This window comes from Esox lucius, chromosome 22, assembly GCF_011004845.1.
Source record: "Esox lucius isolate fEsoLuc1 chromosome 22, fEsoLuc1.pri, whole genome shotgun sequence".
Classification (NCBI taxonomy): Eukaryota; Metazoa; Chordata; class Actinopteri; order Esociformes; family Esocidae; genus Esox; species Esox lucius.
In genome coordinates, this window is record NC_047590.1 from 2,721,260 (window position 1) to 2,741,310 (window position 20,051).

At 44.9% G+C, this 20,051-nt stretch overlaps 2 protein-coding genes across 10 annotated transcripts; one reads left to right on the forward strand and one right to left on the reverse strand.

Annotated features, from left to right (window-relative positions):
- Positions 1–398: 398 nt before the first annotated feature.
- Positions 399–9,284, reverse strand: LOC105020057 (DCN1-like protein 2). 6 transcript variants are annotated; one of them, XM_010886733.4, is made up of 7 exons: positions 9,203–9,284; positions 5,461–5,677; positions 5,021–5,189; positions 4,318–4,448; positions 3,128–3,210; positions 2,931–3,027; positions 399–2,822 (listed from the first exon to the last, which is right to left on the reverse strand). In XM_010886733.4, the coding sequence occupies exons 2-7, from the start codon at positions 5,633–5,635 to the stop codon at positions 2,743–2,745; spliced, it is 735 nt and encodes a 244-aa protein (XP_010885035.1). In that variant the 5' UTR covers positions 5,636–5,677; positions 9,203–9,284; the 3' UTR covers positions 399–2,742. The 6 variants fall into 6 exon arrangements, with proteins under 6 accessions (XP_010885035.1, XP_010885033.3, XP_010885034.1 ...); XM_010886731.4 differs by lacking the exon at positions 9,203–9,284 and adding an exon at positions 8,240–8,328; XM_010886732.4 differs by lacking the exon at positions 9,203–9,284 and adding an exon at positions 7,372–7,474.
- Positions 7,042–20,003, forward strand: tmco3 (transmembrane and coiled-coil domains 3). 4 transcript variants are annotated; one of them, XM_010886728.4, is made up of 15 exons: positions 8,333–8,461; positions 8,801–8,893; positions 11,021–11,298; positions 11,725–11,892; positions 12,680–12,859; positions 13,037–13,249; positions 13,727–13,855; positions 14,437–14,529; positions 15,019–15,205; positions 15,677–15,794; positions 16,234–16,429; positions 16,617–16,767; positions 17,122–17,201; positions 17,653–17,802; positions 18,097–20,003. In XM_010886728.4, the coding sequence occupies exons 3-15, from the start codon at positions 11,044–11,046 to the stop codon at positions 18,241–18,243; spliced, it is 2,067 nt and encodes a 688-aa protein (XP_010885030.3). In that variant the 5' UTR covers positions 8,333–8,461; positions 8,801–8,893; positions 11,021–11,043; the 3' UTR covers positions 18,244–20,003. The 4 variants fall into 4 exon arrangements, with proteins under 4 accessions (XP_010885032.3, XP_010885030.3, XP_019897883.3 ...); XM_010886730.4 differs by lacking the exons at positions 8,333–8,461; positions 8,801–8,893 and adding an exon at positions 7,042–7,134; XM_020042324.3 differs by lacking the exon at positions 8,801–8,893 and having other exon boundaries at positions 8,333–8,465.
- Positions 20,004–20,051: the final 48 nt, after the last annotated feature.

Sequence of the window (20,051 nt, forward strand, 5' to 3'; positions counted from 1 at the left end):
GAATTGACAAATGGAGCCCTTTATTTCATTCCCCAGTCAGTGGAAGTCAGTAGGCATCATTATCATCAGTACTGTTGTTTATAGCATGTGAAGTGTATGACTCACTGATTGTTAGTCTCTATCAAAATGCACTTTTTCTACCAGTGTTTGTCAGTACAAGTAGTATGCTTTTTTTTAATTTGTGCTCATTGACTTGAAAAACCTCAGACTATTTATTATCTTCTGTTCATTTGTCTCATGTCTGTCTTGAGAGACGACAGTTGATGCTAGGAAACACGTTGGCATTTTTCCACAAAGAGAGAAACAGGTCCCGCGGAAGCCATTCTACATGATGGCGTGTTTGATTCTTTGTTGTGTTTTTCCTGCTGTTACCGATGACATATGGATACAGAACCTCATATCTTTTACCTAAAAACAACATGCTTTATTGACGTGACCATCCTTTGCCAAAAACAAAGTAACCTATGTCTCCATAACAGAAAGCAAACAAATGTTTTATGACAAGAAATGTTTTACACTGTTTTTCTATGATCAGCAGAAATAATACTGATTTAACGAGTTGAATGACTCACACACAATCCACTAATCGTATATATCTCAGGCAGTACCATGGCGTACTTCGTTTGCTGTGTAAGAACATTAGAGAGAAAGAGGGAGGACATCTCTCTTTGTCTCCACTGTCGCTGTTGTTCTCCTGTCTTTATTGCTGTTGTTGACAACTACAAGTAAACAGAACAAAACTGCATTCCAAATGATACCCTATTTTCTACATAGTGCACAACCAAAACTACTAAGTAGCACTAGATAGTACACTATGTAGGGAAGAGGGTGCCATTTGTGACACAGAATTGTCAACTGCAAGTGAACAGAAGATGGTTTATACTTTCCCCCTGGGTGAGTTGATTTCCTATGTAACTGAAAAAGGCAAGCGGACTTAACCGTTCACCCACAACGGAGGGATGAGGTGAAGCTTGAGAGCCCAGTACAGTTTTCATTGAAGGAAGAGGACGTCCTTTTCACCAGAGTTCTGATGCTCTGTGAGCTTTCAGCGGGACAGGAATACATGTTTGTCACGTACAGCACTTTGCAAGACTAGCCTGATTAGCAACCAGAACAAGTCCCAAAGCATACCTTATTCCCAAGAAGTTGCCCTTTGGGACTCAAGTTATGAACAAATCACAGGAATAGGGCGTAAATGCTGAAGACAACAAAAGTGTAAAACAGTGCTGTTAACAGAATGTACAAGGACTTGCTGTGAGTTGCCGTTTGGGAAAACTACATTTCCGCTAGCTTGTCTCTGAGAATTAAGTAGTAAAAAGTGTCAATCAGTGCATTTGTGGAAAATAAAATCACAAAACAAAAAGGTATGTAGATCAACAGTCAAGGAGCCAGTCTCTGGTGACGTGGCTGTATTCTCACTCTAAACAAACAAACTCAAATCAAACTCAAATCAAGGAGACATTATGGATGTATCCCAAATCGCCCCTTAGTCCTCATTGAGTGCCTTCTGACCGAGGCCTATAGGGAAAAAGGGCGCAATTTGAAACACTGCTGAAAGTTTAACGATTTCCTTCGCATTTCAAACACCTCGTCCTTACTCATGATTATAAATATCATCATGTCTTCTTCATTTTATATAATATTCATTATTCTAAAATTATATATCTATACATTACTCTTAAAAGGTACAGTGAATCCTAAATGTACCAATAGTGTTCTGCTGGTGTCGAGCTCAAAGCATGCTGCTCGGTTGGCAGGTCCATCCGGTGCTATCCAGTGGATCAGAACTCTTTACACTGCTCAATAAGTGGGTCGTGGGCCATATTTCTGAAGCGCCTCAGAGGGGGAGAGTTGATTTAGGACCCAGTCTCCTGTGTACGTGAGTTTTTTCACAAATTAAAAGGCGAAACTGATCACGGGTCTTGATTATCCAAGAATTTACCAACACAGGCCCTGAACTTTACACGGTGATGAGAAAATGGGCTGACAAACTTTACACGTCAGAATGACACGGGAGCAGAACTTTACATTGACACTGGATTGGATAAGAACACTGGGTGACGGCCACACCTCTCACGTCTGATTGGATGAGAAGCCCGCACACCGCTCAATGAGAACAACAGTGGATCTTTTTTTTTTTTTTTCACACTCCTTAATTCTCAATTAGGAAAACATGCAAACGTTCAAGTTCAACCACCATGTGCAGACAGAGAGAACATATCCACACTACAGTATGAACAGATAAAACCCTGTCTGGCTGTATCCTTTTCAGAGAGCAAACCTTCCAAAGCCCCTTAGACATTCAGCTTTCTCTCCCTGGTCGTTCTTCAGTAGGAAGGGGGCCGGTGTTGGGCGGAGGGGTTGCAGGTAGGGGGGCGGGGCCAGAGCACCAGTTCCATAGACACACCCACTGATGGTGCCTGGTGGTGAGGTGCATGCTGGGTACTTTAGTCCCTGGCCATTCCATCTGACCCAGCCAGCCAAATGGAGCAGAGCTTCTAGCCCCCACAAACCCCACCCCCTGCTGACAGCCCTCCTCTCAGAGCGACTCAGTCCCAAAACAAAGAAAAAGAAAAAGAACTCTTCTCTCCGATTGGCTGTCCCTGTCACTCCCCAGCCCGTGATTGGCAGCATTGTCTCACAACGTCAGACAGTCTTGTTTAGAAGTCACTTTTTGGCTCATTTGTATAAAAAAAAACTGGAGACGCAGAGGCTCCTCCCCCTGCCGGGGGTCTGCAGAGCCTATATGGTTTTGCGCTTGCCCCCTGTTACGATTGGTCGGGCGAATTCCACAAAGTCGTCTATGAGCACAGGCCAAGCTCCTGAGTGGACAGAAAAGGTCATGTGGTTAGCTGCTTGGTGGATATATTTTGTTTGGTAGTTTCCTCACGCGTCGACCCATGCGTTGTGAGTGTGCGTGCCCGTCTTACCTTCCTCGTCATAGTTGGACATGTCGTCTGCGATCATGTTGCCAAAGTCCAGCAGGAGGTTCCATGTGTCTTTGGGAATTGATCGTTTATGATGCTCCTACAAAATAACAATAATGGAGACAATCAATGCATGATCACCAAGGCTCTGGTCAATATGAGCCAACAGAAGATATGAACACTAACTTGTGTCCACTCACCAATAGAAAACGGTTCCACAGGTCCAGGAACTTGAATCGACCTGTCAGAACCAGGTTCCAGTAGGCTACCGCCATCTCCAGGTCTGAAAGATGGAAAGAAGAAAGAGATAAACATCATCGTTCAACATTATTGTCAATATTGACATCAAACTGACAACAAATGGTACTTCCAGAAACGCACTCAGCATGCCAGCACTATGTAGTAGAAATAGTTTCATAATTGCTGCTCTTGGAGTGTGTGTGTGTGTGTGTGTGTGAGAGACTGACAAGGTCGCAAATGGGTTTTGACAATGGGCCCTTCTGTTCCAGTAACAGGGCCTCCGCAGTGAGTGACCCGGCACAGAACGGCAGGAACAACAACCAGAATAATTTGTCCCATCCAGTCCAGGGAACCCCCTTAATGCTCTTCCCAAAGGCCAAACAATTATCTGGAGTGTACCACTTTTGAGCAGGGTTTGGGTGAAACACTACGCCCCGATATAGGGTAAACGGGCCCCTTTGGTATCCCGGTCGGACCCAGGTGATACGCCAGGCAGTCGGGCCAGTCATAGGCGGACCGGTCCGTACGGTATTTGGTCCAGTTTAGGAAAGTTCAAAGGTAACCGAGAAGACGCGGCATGGTAAAGAACCTTCACGTGTATGAAATGAGACAATCCTTCCCCACTGGCTAACGAGGTTTGTCAGAGTGGATCCCAAAATAAACATTTAGTGACGGAAAATTCAGTTGGTCATGCAAGGTGTTTTATAGGTGACAGATATGCTGAAATAACATGCCTGTGAGCATTAACCCTCTGGCAAACAAAACGTGGTTCAATAGGGGTCGTGGCAAACGTCCATTCACGAGCGCCGTCGATGAGAGGTGGCTATCGATACCACCTAGATTTGAATTGAATATTGAATTTTGTTTTTTTTAAATACCAGCCATGGTTGCAGAATTAATACGGTTTTCTAACTGTAAGCAGGACTGTTTGGGTGTTACCGAGAGACCCAGGACCACGAGGAAAACTGCTGACAACAAACTACCATCTTCCAACGTTTTTTGCCAGAGGAATTCAATGTCAGGGTTGGAAAAACCACACCAGGGTGAAAGCCCTTCTCCTCAAACAGCGCTGCCTAGACCTGGATTGGGACCAGGGCAAGCTGGCAGCTTCCGTTACCTTCGTCAGGCATAACACACGGCAAACACTTACCTAGTCCCTTCTGGCCAGGGTTCTTGGCGAAGTTGAAGGTGAACTGGTAGAAGTCTTTGAACTTGCCCGTGTCTTTGAGCTCCTGTTCTAGGCGGGGGAGCAAGGCCTTGAGCTTCTCTGGACTGTCACAGCTAGGGGGTATACACAACAACATTCAGACTAATTCTTGGTTGAGAACTCTAGAGAGATGTGAATTAAAAACAAAGAGACAGCAGGCTTATGTGCATTTGATGTCCAACTAGGTCTATAGCTATGTCCAACTGTTTGAGTTTATTCAGTGTAGGTGATCAGTCAGGCCCAGCGTTCAGCAGTCTGACCACCTACACTGACTCTGCTCAACTGGGCGTGCGAGCTCACACACACACACACACACACACACACACGTTCAGTGTAAATATTCAGGTATATACTATGAACACAATTGCAGATACAGTGTTCTGATTACGTTTATTATTTTGGTTTATCATTGTTTTCGTTCTTTTTTCCAACTAGCCCTAGTCAACCGGGAACCTGCGGGTTAAATAGAGGAGATTTTTTTATTTGAGTTCAGCATCCAGCAACAACACCTCCTTTTATATTTTAAAACTTTTTTTCAAGATCAGGTGCCCGGGTACTGAGAAGAGCCCTAGGGGGGGGGGGGGGGGGGGGCGGGGGGCGTCGACGACACAGCGTGTAGCGATGACATCACAGGGAGGCCTCTCACCCCAGCTCGGCCATGCCGTCGAGGAACTCCTTGCGGCTGAACTCGCACTGTGTGGCGGCCCGGAACTTCCAGGCCACGACCAGAACGCTGACGCTGGCCGGGTCCAGGGAGAGGTCGTCACAGAACTGCTGGATTCCATCAATGCCGATTTTGTTCTCGTCCTGGGGGTCTGGAGAGAAACCACACACACATTCACGTTGTTTACACCTAATCCCAACACACACACACACACACACACACTCCCTTTCACCCCTTTCCCAGCAGGGCTGTCTGTCTCTCTGGCAGATATATCTCACCCAAGGTCATACGGTCCCACAGATGAATGAACTAACTGCAAGTTTCCTCTGGTAACAGTGTCTGCTAATTGACTCAAATGTAAATGAGCATACACACACGTGCACACTACACACACCCTCCCATCCCCAACCTTCTCCTCTTGCCTTTGTAGCGGTTGTAGAGCTGTTCCAGCTTCTTGCGGTCCACTGAGGTTTTCATGGATTCTTTATAATAATGGTCTGGGTTCTGAAAGTAGTTGTCCGTGGCCACCTCTAGTTTCCAGTCATTCTGGGTCAGGCAGAACACAGCGGTCCTCTCTCCAGCCTGAGTGAAGGACATGAACTGCCGAACCTTGTCCTTCTGTGACGACTTCAGCTTATGCTGCAAGTAGAAGACGCACACACACACACACACACACAGACACACACACACACACACACACACACACAGACACACAGACACACACGCACACACGCACACACGCACACACACACACACACACACACCAACGCACGCACGCACACACACACACACACACACACACACACACACACACACACACACGCACACACGCACACACGCACACACGCACACACGCACACACGCACACACACACCAACGCACGCACGCACACACAGACACACGCACACAAACACACCCACACATCAAAGTGAGGACCGGCAATTTAACACCATTAAAAATAACTATTTTACCTAACCCCCAAGGCTAACCTTAACCCAGCCCAAACCGTAAAAAAAAGAAAATCACTTTATGCCTAAACGTGAACTAAACCTAACCACTTCTAAACCTAACCCAACCGTAATTCTAATTCTAACCCTTAAAAAACACAAGTCGGACAAAGCTTACGGTCAAAGTAACACATGAACACATGAACAAAGGCAAATAGATGCATAACCACCATCAAAATTTGGCCCCTTACTTATGACCCATGTCTTTCATAACCGAAGAACTGGGAACTGGCCATCAATTCAGGGTCACCAGAAACATGACAGATACGTTTGACATACTGCCTGCATGTATTCTCTCATCCTCAAAACCCATTCAATGAGAAAGACAATCGGACCTTATCCTCTAAGTTGTTTTGAGGAGGCAAGATAAGAAGACACTATGTTAAATTGAGATTCTCCCACATGTGCAGGTTGGAGAACAGTTTTATACATTTTTTGGTTTTCTATTCCTCTGTAGATCAGCCTTTTAGACTGCCTAATCATTCTTCTCAGTGTTGCTGACGTCGTAAAGATATAGGATGTCATTACGAGGCCAGAAAGGAAACTGATAATGAATGAACTACAATGGTATTCTCTACAGCCCACTAATTTACTCTAAAACTTTAAAAAACAACATAATACACTTTCCAAAACATTGCAGATTAATACAAGTACATTAAGGCATTCTAAGAGTCTGAGGAGAAAATACCGTTAGGGAACTGGAAATATGCGAGTGTTTTGTGATGACGCTGACCGACAGCTGTCAAAACCATTAAAAAAATCGTAATGCAAACATGTCGCAATCCTCTGAACAAAAAAGGAAAGCAATCATAACAGAAGACACGTTGAAAGCTGGGATTACATCATCGTGACGGTGAAGCAGTGTGAACAAAAAAAAGCGTTTTGTTCTTGTAAACAACGTATGGGCTCGCTCTTAGTCGGTGTTCTGTGTGATATTGCTATCGTGACAAGAGAACTGTCCGTCTTGCAGACCTGACCCGACTCGATGGTAGCGGGCAGCACACTCTCCCGCGACCCACTTCCCAAGCCAGCGCGCACCGACAGCCTCTCTCTGCTCCAACGCATAGACAACATACCAAAAAGGGAAAGGTACGTGGTGCCGCAAGTGCGGGTGTCCGCTCTCAAAATACCAAAATACTGACCTTCCATTTCCCACATAAATTGCAACAGTGAACGACACACTGGCAATGCGGCACTGCCAGAGGACACCCCGTAAAACCCCGTTATTCGTAGCTTTCATAGCGTGACAAAATATATTGTCAAGCAATACACTTCGTGTCAGGGGTTTATTCACAAGTTTAGGTATATCATTTTGATCTTACCTACCATTTTATCACCGCTGTTTGGACAACTTGATATCCCAATGCCCTCAGTACGCCTGCGCGGGAGGACTGCGCTACCGTACGGGAAAGTTAGACGATTTACTTCGGGAGTTGTAGTTTTTTGGGATAGTTAGTTGTTGTGGCCTTATTTAGTGCTTTATAAACTAAAATCTGTACAAATATTTACATGGATAGTGATTATATTGTATGCTCAATAAACAGCTTCATGAAATCTTAATAATGTTAAACAATGATTGATTGCCCGTTTGGTCAAGTTGTACAATGTTCTGGACAATATGTGACCATTTTCTAGTCATGGGAATCAGAGGTCGAAGGAAAAACGTAAAGATGAACTTTGGGTAAATATTAGGCTACTACTGTCGATACTACTGGCCTACAGTTACTAAAGCAGTCCAAACATGACTACCGTCAAGCTTTAATGGGCAGTTACATGTGAAAAATATCACTTAGGAAAACTACATATCCCAGATATGAGCGCAGATTATCTAACCAATCGTTGATTTGTTTCGGAAGTAAAGTGAAAAATAACTAAAATGTTGACCTTTTTTTCCCATGTATTCGCTTATTTAATTCAACACAAACAGCTTGATTAACATGTAACAATTGTTACAAAACACTCGAGATCATAGTAATATTTTACAGAGTTATTTTGTCAATGTTCACGAAGTTTGAATAAGTTCAGGCCGTATAACCTAGCGTTAGCACCCCCCTATGCTAGTGGGCACGAGCTGGTTTGACAGCTTTCATCATCCTTGGCGAGTTAACGTGGCTAAAACATCGCGCACAAATACATTTCCTTTAAAAAGGGCAGTAGCACTACCTTGAACGAAACAGTCGACCGAGGTGCTTACCTGACATACGTAGGTCGTTTGTTGCTGTCGACCGGAGGGGTCTTGGAAATGCATTAAGTTTGTCGCTCTGCGTGTAGTTGAATGCCTGCTCCAAGGCTCAACGTTGGCTGGAGTTATGTGGGGATTGGGGAGGGGTAACATTACAAGAGCACGACTTGTTTCCCCTCATTTACTGTGGAGGTTCAGGACTAAGAAAGGACCACGTAGCACACTGGCTAGCAAGTAGGTAGCTAATCTAACGTTTAAATATTTATTTTATTATACCGCGAGTTTGAGCATCTAGCATACAGGCGATACCTGCTGAATATGCGAATGAAAGTTTAAATTCAAGCTCACACCAGTACTGTAATTGAAAAACTTTTTGTTGCCAGTGAATGGTCTCTTAACATTTAGCCTATATCATTTGTGATATTACTGTGCAGTTTATGCACAATACTTGGCTGTTTTTGTTGAATAGAGGCACTATATGTCATTATTTAGTGTAACGAATGTTACAGTATTCTGTATACTGTAACGGAAGCGTGTCTGAGAGTTTACTGAACAGTGGTCTCATTGATTAAGACACGGGAGTTGCAACAGGAGCTGATTCAACCCTGAACATCCCCGCAATAGGTCTGAAAAATAACAAGTCAACCTTGACTCATGTACACAAAGGTACTGCGCTTGCCGAAAATAGGCAGTTACATTTATTCTGTAATTAACGTCCTCTGGCATGCTAACATACACAGTGCCATTTCATTGTCAGCTTTATGTTGGATTCCAAAGCTTCAGTCTGGATCAGTTCACCGTGGATCAATATGCATTTTAACAAAGCAGCACATCCTCTTTATCCATATTCATTTATAAAGTAACCTTAATAAACAAATCACATACATTTGTTTTTTGAATAATGACACCATTTATGAATAATTAAACAAACAGAATTGCAATTTCCTTATGTGGAAAAAGTTAGTACACCCCTACCTGTTAGTAGTTTCAGTTTCACTGGAAAGTAAATTGTAAGGGTCCACCTGTCCATAAACTTTAGAAACTTAGTCTGGTTTGGTCTTAACCATTGTGGGTGTATAGTAAAACATGCTGAGATCAAAAGACCCATCTGAGGCCCTCTGAAGAGAGATTATTGATGCCTGTGAGTCTGGGAGGGGTTACAAAGTCATTTCTAAGCAATTTGAAATACATAATTCCAGTAGCCGATGGATAATCTCCAAATGGAGAGAATTCCAAACCACTGGCAATTTACGTAGGACAGTTCATCCCACTAAATCCAGCCCATCTAAAAGTTGCCTTAATTGAGTCAAAAATGAATTCCACATTGTAGCAGAGAATTCTTGAGAATATAAAAAATCAAGGATAATAAAAAATTCTGAAGCTAACAGTCGAATCAGTACTGCAGAGAGCGGGCAAAAAATCCTCCCATTCAATGTAAGAGATTGATGGGCGGTTACAAGAAATGGCTAGGTTATTTGAAGTTGTTTCAACCCAATGGGGCTACACCAGCCATTGAAGCTAGGGGTGTACACATTTTCACGCAATATGAAAATGCATTTCTGTGGATTTTTGATAAATAAATTATTGCAATGTATACTCTTTCAGTGTAATTTGTTAAACTAGGTTACCTTCATCTGTCTATAGCGTTGAAGTGTTGATATATCCATGGTCATAAATTGTGTTTAAAAAAGAGCAACTTTCCAGGGGAATACTTAATGTTTCACGACTGCAGTCATGTCCTCTGTGATGTGGCAGATAGTTAGGTGAGTTGTTTGCTGGATGGACACAGGTGACTGTGTACAGTCCCCCCCCCCCAGGTAGCAGTCCCGGAGCAGTTATTTGAGCAGGAGTGTATTCACCTTGCCAAGCTAAACAAGTTGTGAAACATTTAAGCAAATAGGTTTTTTATTGGGGCACGTTCATTCAGGCAGGTCCCTCAATGTTTTGGTTCTGTTTGAAGAAACGGGGAGGGACCTACTTGAATTGGTCCATTTTGAACTCTGTTTTCACTCAAATGTTTGCAACTGAAACGTTTTGTTTGGCGGAATGAATATGTCCCAGGTACTGAAAGTCTAGGTTAGGAAGTCTGCTGGATCTTTCTAATGTTCTGGCATGTCACTGCCTGGATTTCTATTAATTTAAATGAGTATTTTCAAAAGAATACTACACACTATACTTAACACCACTTTAAGGGGATTTATTTTTAATTGGGAAAATACATACACAACTTAAATATCTTAATTGGATAAGTCCCCACCTCCCTGAGATATACCTGGGGAAAACACCTCTGGCAATAATTCAAGCCAGGTAGTCTGTTAGTATTGGCATGTCACTAGCAACTTTGCAGGTAAGGTTCTTTTTTTGGTGTTTTTCGATAATTATTTTATTACAGTGTTGTCAGTACACTGAAATATTTTTCTTCCAAGACCATTCCCAATGACGCAAAGATATAAAATGAAAGGAAATAGTGAATCTGAAATCCTGATAGACAGAAAAACGAAGTCCTGGTTGGTTCCATTGGCTTTGTAAGATATGATCCTTACAGGGAGAGCAGGTAGAGGTGCCTTACTGGGACAATGGAGACTGTAGCAGAGGTGTACATTGTAATTCCTATAGTTTCGCCACCTATAGATCATCACTCCCCACTCTTTGTTTTCCTGCTTTGTTTTGTCTCTCTCAATTTAGGATAGATCCACAGCCACCTTTTACGCCTGTATGGATCTTTACATTCCTGCTCGTAGTTGTTCTTTTCTTCCTCGTCTCGTTTATATCCCCCTCCCTTTCTCCCTGAAGGTGTGACCGCTCTAGTTGGTTGGATGCGGATTGTGTGTGCACTGCTGTACCTCGGCCTGGTGGGGGCGCTGCAGCAAGAGCAGGTCGCTCAGCATGCCATCAAGCTGCACCGGGGAAGGGGCGCCGCCACAAGGCACGCCTGGAGCTGGGTGTCCGATAACTGCCGGCGCCTGGGCAGCCTCCTCCGCCAGAAGAATGCGGCTGTTAAGAAGCTGTCGGTAGCCGCGTCCGCCGTGGGGCGAGACCGCTCACTCTCGGACCCAGAGAGACTCTTCCAAGTGAGTTGGAGAGCGAAATGGCGCTGTAACCTTTGACCCTAGGTCAAACTGTAACCTTTTTTGGACGAGCATGTTTATTTCCTTGTTAAATATTCTTCCAGTGGAGGCATTAATCAACAACCCGACCCAGAACCTAACCTTTCTGTTAAGCAACGGGTTAACACACTTAACCTGATCTTCCTGACTTTCAGGAGCTCTTAGGAGCACATTTTATAATGTGTCATGCTTAGCCCTAGTTCAAAGACGCCCTGTCGCTGCCTGCACGAAAAGAAAACGTTGGCCACTTTCTCAGACTGGATTTCTTTCAGACGCACCTCGTCTAACTTGACTAATTAGTCTCGGTCTGTTTAATTAAAGCCCTGTGGGGACCCAGGCTGCTGAGAACTAACGCCTTATAAAGGATGTGCCTGCTGTGTCCGTGTGTAGGTGCACACCCTGGAGGTGTTCCAGAAGGAGCTCAACGAGAGCGAGCGGTCAGTCTTCCAGGCGGTCGTGGGCTTGCAGAGAGCTCTGCAGGGAGACTACAGGGACGTGGTCAACATGAAGGAGAGCAGCCACCAGAGACTGGAGGCCCTCAGAGAGGCTGCCATTAAGGTGAGGGCGGGGCGCGGAGGTGCACGAGTCGTTCAGGTGCGGGCAGGAGGAGTCGTTCAGGTGCGGGCAGGAGGAGTCGTTCAGGTGTGGGCAGGAGGAGGAGTCTTTACGGTGGGGGTAGGATGAGGTTGACTTGGTAGGGGCAGGTGTGCTGGTTAGAGCTCATCGGGAAGTCAGTAAACATGATTGACTGAGTAGTTTGTCTCCGCGGTTACAGCATGGCAGAAATGTTGTAGGTTTTGACCAGCTGTAGAGGCTGCTGGAACTCTTATCTCTGATTGGATGAACCATGGAGGGGGTGGCAATTAGAGATACAGCATTACTCTGCAAAATACACTGCTATCAGGGGAGAACAGATGCGTTTTTGTGCTTGTTTGTGTTTCACTAACCTATTAAAATGAAATCCTCCCAAGGATAATAAAACAAGGCCAATGTGACCTTGTCTTGACGTTTCACTCATCCTAACAAGGAAAAGGCTATTTCTCGATTAGGGGTAAGGTTAAAAGTTTAAAAGCTTGATTTGGGGTTACAATTAGGGTTAGTGGGAAGGGTTGATGTTGAGTAAGAGTAAAGGTAATGCTTTTGGGGTTATGGTTAAATCTAGGCTTAGAACAAATAGAGTTTAAATGGGAATATAATGTATGTGTGTTTGTCTGTCAGTCTCCTTCCCTCCCTAACTATCAGGGAGAGAATGTTTGGGTGTGTGTCTGTGCGTATGTTTGGGTGTGAAGGTGTGTGCGCGCGCATCTGTCTAACTAACTGTCCCATGTTTTTCTGTCCCTGCCAGGAGGAGCAGGAGTATGTGGAGCTGGTAGCAGCAGAGAAGCACCAGCAGGAGGCGCTAAAGAGCGCCCTGGCCCAGAACAAGACACTGTCCATGCTGGATGAGATCCTTGAGGATGTCAGGAGGGCTGCCGACCGCCTGGAGGAGGAGATCGAGGAACACGCCTTTGACAACAACAAACAGGTATGACAACAACAGATGAAATGGAAACACAAAGGTCTGCCTGTCTTTAGACCAAGGACCTTTGTAAAAACCCTTCCGTAAAGAAGGACTGGATATCGTCTCTTTTTGTCTTTTACGACCTCTTTGAACTGCATGGTTTTGGTAAGTAAGTCAATCAAAGTGTATTCTTATGACTAGATGAAGGGGGTGCATGTTGCGAATGTGGAGGCGGTGCTACGGGTGGAGGAGGACGAGGAGGACGGGGGGAAGAGGAGGAACGCGTCGAGGAGAGGTGGAGAGGTGGAGGATGACCTGGGATTGAGCATGCTCATTGACTCCCAGAACAACCGGTATGTCCTAACCAAACCCCGAGACTCAACCATGCCCCGCTCCGATCAGCACTTCCTCAAGGTTTGTCCGACCCCTCACCTAGCTTCTTATCCAAAACACATGATTTGTTTTTCCCTTGGATCCTCAGGCAGATCCAACAATTCTGGGGAATCCACACAAATCCTGCACTCCATGGCGATCCGGACTAAGCAAGATAATTGACAAAGCTATAAGAAAGAACACACCAGTCAATCACACCACTTAAAATAACACTAAAATAATACTAATGTTGATCCGAGACGTAGTACTTCTTTAAGTTAGGTTTTATAACTTTTGCATTCTAGTATCAGAGAATGTATTTCTATGATACACGTGCAGTAATGGTGGAACGTTATTGGTTCACACATTTACTCAGAACTGATTTTGGGTGAATAAGAAAGTGCATCCTAAAATGTGGAATTTCTATTGGTCAATGTGAAAAAGCTGCCCACTCTCTCCCCTTTAAAGTGAATTGTAATCTATCTTCTTATGGTGTCCTGTCTGGGATTGGCTGGTCAGGACCTGGTGTCCGTGGTGATGCTGTCTCTGCCTTGTGGTTGGCTGTGTAGCGTGATGGGCCTGCCCCCCATGTTTGGTTACATCATCTGTGGAGTTCTCCTTGGTCCCTCTGGACTAAACCGCATCAAGGTAATGCGTGGAATGTTCTCTCTGTGTGTATGTGGGATTTTTGTGTCGGCCAGAGCCGGATTACTGAACGGGTCATGGATCTACGGGGCCCCCCTACCCTTTAAAATAATTTAAATGCAATGAATATTTATGTATTACTGTTATCAATACTTCGGGGCCTGCATTCGGGGCCTGCAGATAGCTTATGATTGCAGAACGTGTAGCTAAAAAAAAATGATTAGCTCTTTCTCAAAACTTTACAAAGTATCTTTATAAAACTGCATGTTTTCTCTCTGCAAAATGACTAGTTGGTTGTTTTCCAGTGGAGGGGTGCCCCCTAGAGTCATTGACCCAGGGCCCCAATGCAATAGTTTGAGTGTTTTTTTTGGGTTCTTAGCATGAATGAAAATGCTGCGTGTGTGTGTTTTGTTTGTTCTTAACGTGAGTGAATACGCTGTGTGTGTGTGTGTGTGTAATCCTGCCCGTGAGAGGGATTGTAACCATAGAGATGTTTGTCTGTGTGTGTGAGGGATTGTAACCATAGAGATGTTTGTCTGTGTGTGTGTGAGGGGTTGTAACCATAGCGATGTTTGTCTTTGTAGTCCATGGTTCAGGTTGAGACGTTGGGAGAGCTGGGTGTGTTCTTCACTCTCTTCGTGGTTGGCCTTGAGTTCTCACCAGAGCGACTTCGCAAGGTATGCAGCTTGGTGTTACATTTTAAAGTGCCCCCCCCCACAATGTTGCATTGAAATGTGTCCCCCATCACTGGTGTTGCGTTCAAAGACAACCCCTTCTGTCCCTTGTTCATTTCCTACATAATGGCCATGGCTATGTTGTTCGCCACAGAGTGCGTTGAGGTATTCTCCTCTGGACAACAACCCAGCTACATTCTTGACATTCTCGCATTTTTAAAACGGTAGACTGACTAAGCTGTCTGTGTTACGTCATGCTGTCTCTCTGTTACATTCTTTCTCCTTATCAATCTCCCTGTCTGCTTCTGTCTGACTCCCCTCCTCTGGAAGGTGTCCTTAACGAACCTTTAAAACATGTTTACTGGCGGTGGATCAAATGACATGTTTCATCCTCCTTTTTATTTGTGATGATCTTTTCTCTTTCCCTTCCCTCCCCTCACTGGTGTGTGTCCTAATAAGAATGCTTCAGTCAGTCTGGGTGTGTGTTTCCAGGTGTGGAAGACGTCCGTCCAGGGTTCATGCTACCTCAGTCTGTTGATGGTGGCAGCAGGGTTGTTATGGGGTCAGGTGCTGCGAATCCGGCCCACCCAGACTGTCTTCATCTCCTCCTGTCTCTCCCTGTCCTCCACGCCGCTCGTCTCTCGCTTCCTGGCTGGGGGATCCCGCGGAGACAAGGACGGTACGGACCATGAGAGTGTGTGTGGGCTTGTGTGTGCAAGAGAGAGTATACAGCAACTCCCAGCTCGGTATAAACATCAGGACGGTTCCTCAGCCCAGCCCCTCTGCTGTCATCTAGTTGAACAGAGAAGTATCCGCCAGAACCCACCTGCCCTGAGGAGAATGCAGTCTCGGGCCGAGCCGTAGTTGTTGCTTGCACATGCCCAGGTAGTCTTTAATGCGTGACGAGACAAGTCGACCCTGACCAACATTCCTCCTCCAACCCTGGGGAGAGCCGAGACAGTTAGCGCGTTCTGTGGGGCCCCAGGACACGGTTGAAATGCTGCTCAGTGCTGTTTACTGCAGGAACAACCGAGCGTTAGCGATAGACCTGAGTAACTGGTCACAAATACTCACAAACATGTGTGTGCGTGCCTGTGTGTGTGTGTGCGTGTGTGTGTGTGCGTGCGCGTGTGTGTGTTTGTGTGTGTAGGGGAGTTGGACTACAGCAGTGTTCTCCTGGGGATGTTGGTGATGCAGGATGTCCAGTTGGGTCTCTTCATAGCTGTCATGCCCACCCTCATACAAGTCTCCTCAGGTGACCTGGACAGGTGAGCTAACACACCCCAGACACACACACCCCAAACACACCCCCAAACGCACACACACACACACCCCCTGTGCATACTCCTCCACCATCTAGACACGCCCTGTGTACATATAGTGACTGCAGGCTCTAAACACCTTCAACATCTACACAGTCTCACTCAACCCGCCTTCGCCATTTACACAATATCACTCAAACCCCAATCAGTGTCTACACCATCTCACTGAACCTACCTCCAATCTCGACACAATCTAAATGAACCTGTAACTCCTGTACAACAACAGCCAGTTTGGAATTTCTGCTAGAAATTACGTTTGCTGACCCCCACGGATTGCATGCTCATTTCACACAGAATTGGGGTTTTCTAGTCTGGTGTCCTGTGTTCCATTGTTCTTAGGTTATGCTGTAAGGTTATGTTCTGTGTTCTGTCCTGTGTTTTGTAGTGTTCTCTTTGGGGGCCTGCGTGTTTTTCTGCTCCTGGCCCAAGTCCTCTTCTCCCTGGCTGTGGTTCTGCTTCTGTGCGCCCTCCTCAAGTCCTTCCTGATTGGTCCTTACTACAGGAAGCTGCACACTGAGTCTAAAGGCAACAAGGAGATCCTGGTTCTAGGGACAGCTGCCTTCGTCTTCCTAATGCTCACTGTACGTACAGTACACTCCTCTCAGCCTCTCTCCTCTATTTTTCTCTGTTATACATTATGTACAGGTTTGCACATAAAAGAATATTGCTTATTTTTTTTTTTTTATTCTATGAAGTGACTGAAGCTTTGAACTGAGTCTGTAAATTCAACATTGGTGTGTGGTGTTACGTTATGTGTGTCCTCCTCAGGTGACAGAGTTTCTGGATATTTCCATGGAGCTTGGATGCTTCTTGGCTGGAGCGCTCCTCTCATCCCAAGGTCACATCTGCACCACAGAGGTCATGGGCTGCATCGAGCCTGTCAGAGACTTCCTCGCTATCATCTTTTTCGCCTCCATTGGTCAGAACAGAATCTTCTCTCCACAGCTCTTGATATGAATGTCTTTATTTCAGCTACAGTGCTTTTGGATAAAAATGAAAAAGCGAAAATATGTTTAAAAAATGTGCACACATTTTTTCAAAATCACCCTAAATTCCTATGTACCTAAGAAATTTTGGTTTCCTATTTTAAATAATTGGCACAAATTTCTACAAAGCTTTTTTTCCTCATTGTTACAATCGGGTATTGTGTATAGATTGATTGCAGAAAACCCCAAATACATTTATGTCTGTAACACAACAAAATGTAGAGAAAGTGAAGGGGTCTGGACACTGTGAAGTGATGGTTTCATTAGTGAGTCCTCTCCTACTTCAGGCTTCCATGTGTTCCCTACTTTTGTGCTGTACGAACTGACCATCCTGGCAGTTCTTACCCTCTCACTGGTCATCATGAAGGTATATAGTTTACTCACTTACTTACGCACTCATACTCACGTATTCACTCATTCACCTCACTTACCTCTCTGACTCTGTCACCTCTCTGACTCGGTCACCTCACTGACTCGGTCACCTCACTGACTCTGTCACCTCTCTGACTCTGTCACCTCACTGACTCTGTCACCTCTCTGACTCTGTCACCTCTCTGACTCGGTCACCTCACTGACTCTGTCACCTCTTTGACTCGGTCACCTCACTGACTCGGTCACCTCACTGACTCGGTCACCTCTCTGACTCGGTCACCTCTCTGACTCGGTCACCTCTCTGACTCTGTCACCTCTCTGACTCGGTCACCTCACTGACTCGGTCACTTCACTGACTCGGTCACCTCTCTGACACGGCCACCTCTCTGACTCTTTCTATGAATCAGTCTCTTCAGTGAATCTCCTCGTGTCTCTGCCTTCGGTAGTTCCTGATGGCTGTGCTGGTGCTGTCGGCCATCTTGCCTCTGGGTTCCCGCCACATCCGTTGGATTGTGTCGGCCGGCCTGGCGCAGGTCAGCGAGTTCTCGTTTGTCCTGGGGAGTCGCGCCCGCCGCGCTGGCATTATCTCCAGAGAGGTACGTCCGTCCTCTATACGATCACCACTCTCGATGCTCAGTTCCTTATCGAACAGAGGAACCTAGGAACTTCCTGTACGCACGACTGCGGGAACATGTTTATGGCAACGGCCAGATTAGTAATACAGTTATAATCATTCAATCAGTCTAAAATGCAGTTATCTGTATACCTGCATGTGCTTTCTCTCACCTTTCTCTCACCCCGTCCCTCACCTTTCTCCCACCCATCTCTCACCTTTCTCCCACCCATCTCTCACCTTTCTCCCACCCATCTCTCACCTTTCTCCCACCCAGGTGTATCTGCTGGTCCTCAGTGTCACCACCCTGAGTCTCCTCTTGGCCCCTGTCCTGTGGAGGGCCGCGACTCACAAGTGGGTCCCTCGAGCCGAACGCAAGGCACCGACCCGGCTGCCCCCCCTCCTGCCCCACCCAGCGGACTGACCTGAGGTGGGGGGGGGGTGACATGAGTCTGTGTAGGCACGCAGGAAAGGGTCAAGGGTCATTCTACCTCTAGCCAAGGAATTGTCCTGACCCGTCATCTTAATCCCAAACAGCACCCTCATTCCCTATGTGGAGCCCTCTTGGACTGGTGGAGGGTAGTGCACCACAGAGTGGGTAGGGTCCTGTTTAAATGCAGACAATGTGGAATGTCTTGTGTGTACTCGTCGTTGTCTTTATGTAATGGCCAGGTGAAGATCTCGCATTCTCTTTATTCATGTCTAATAACGGTTGAGTCGTCCCACACAACGTGTTCGAGGCCAAAGCATAAAATGATGTAAAAAACGCCCCATCTGAAATGTACATCTCTAATAGACCATTAAACCTCTAAGGAAGTTGGCCTGCAACATTGCGATGTAAGAGAAGCTGCTTTTTAAAACACCAAGTTCACCTGTTTTGGAAGGTAAACTGCTTTACTTGTATTGTAAGTCATTCATATATCATAGAAATCTAAGAAACAACTGGGCAGTTACTTTAGCTGTTATTTTGTAACAGTTTATGCTGTAGTAGTCAATGGGTTAATGAGGGTATAATGACATTGATGAAGGGCATTTTATCTGCAACTAAATAGAAAACCAAATACTTATAGAGGTGAAATAGATAAAATGTCAAATGTAGCTATCATTAAGACGCTTTTGCTTGTGATTCTTCATGAATTCTTCATTGTCATTCCAGAGCCGAGCCTATTCCAATGCAAAATGTACACAATGGTCATGTACAGAAACCCTTATACTTTTACTTGAGCCATTCCCCATTCTAGAATATATTTACATTTAGTTTTGCATCCGATTTTCTCGATATTTTTTCACCGTTGCGAAACCCATATTAATTCTCTCTATTTAATTTTATAACAACAAAAATGATTTCGCATTCTTTATTTTAACGCTTCCGGTAGCAATCCTTGAGCTCATTTTCTGTTTCACTGGGAACGTTGTAATTCTTGTTTGGCAGTGCGGTCAACCAACTGCTGTTTCCAGATGGCGCCGTAGGTTTTGGATATTTTACAGATCTGGACTTTATTGGTCACTCCGCTCGTTTTCTGTCTGGAAGTCCCCGATTTTTTCAAACGAGTCCCAGTTTTTAGACACCTGACATTCTAGTCACTTCACAATGGCATCCGCGTATTGGAGGTCCACAGTACCCGAGGCAACATAGCAAATTCACTGCATTATTAAATCTCCTCATCTTTGTGTTAATTTAATGTTTTAATTTTTTCAGCAATGTAGAAAATCTGTAGTCGGTAGTGGGGAACATAAAAAAGTTATAAACAGTGTAATTATTGAAGAAAAGTGCGAAGGTGTCTGTATCTGTCTGCAACGGAATACTAACCCCATAGACAACTGTCGATATTGAATGTCTTATGTCAGGGCTTTATATTATACACTCTTTATTGCACTCCTATGGCATATAATGCTGCAAAATGTCTTAGTTATTTTTTATACGATAACGGCTAACAAGGATTAAATGGTTTGTGTTTGTGTGTGGTGTATTTTAATGTAGACTAACTGAAAGGAGGCAAAACAATAGAAGTATAAAAAATCCTGCCTCTTTTACCTGAGACGTATAATGAAAAGTGAAATAAAGATATTGCATTTTATTTATAAATCAGCCATAGTTAATAGGGTATTTTTAAACGTGACATGGAACTATGAGGGGGACATTGCAAGCACAATAAATTAAAATGGTTCGTGTTGTTGTTTTAACTAAGTTTGTTTGTTCAAGATAATAAAATATGTATGTCATGTAAGGTG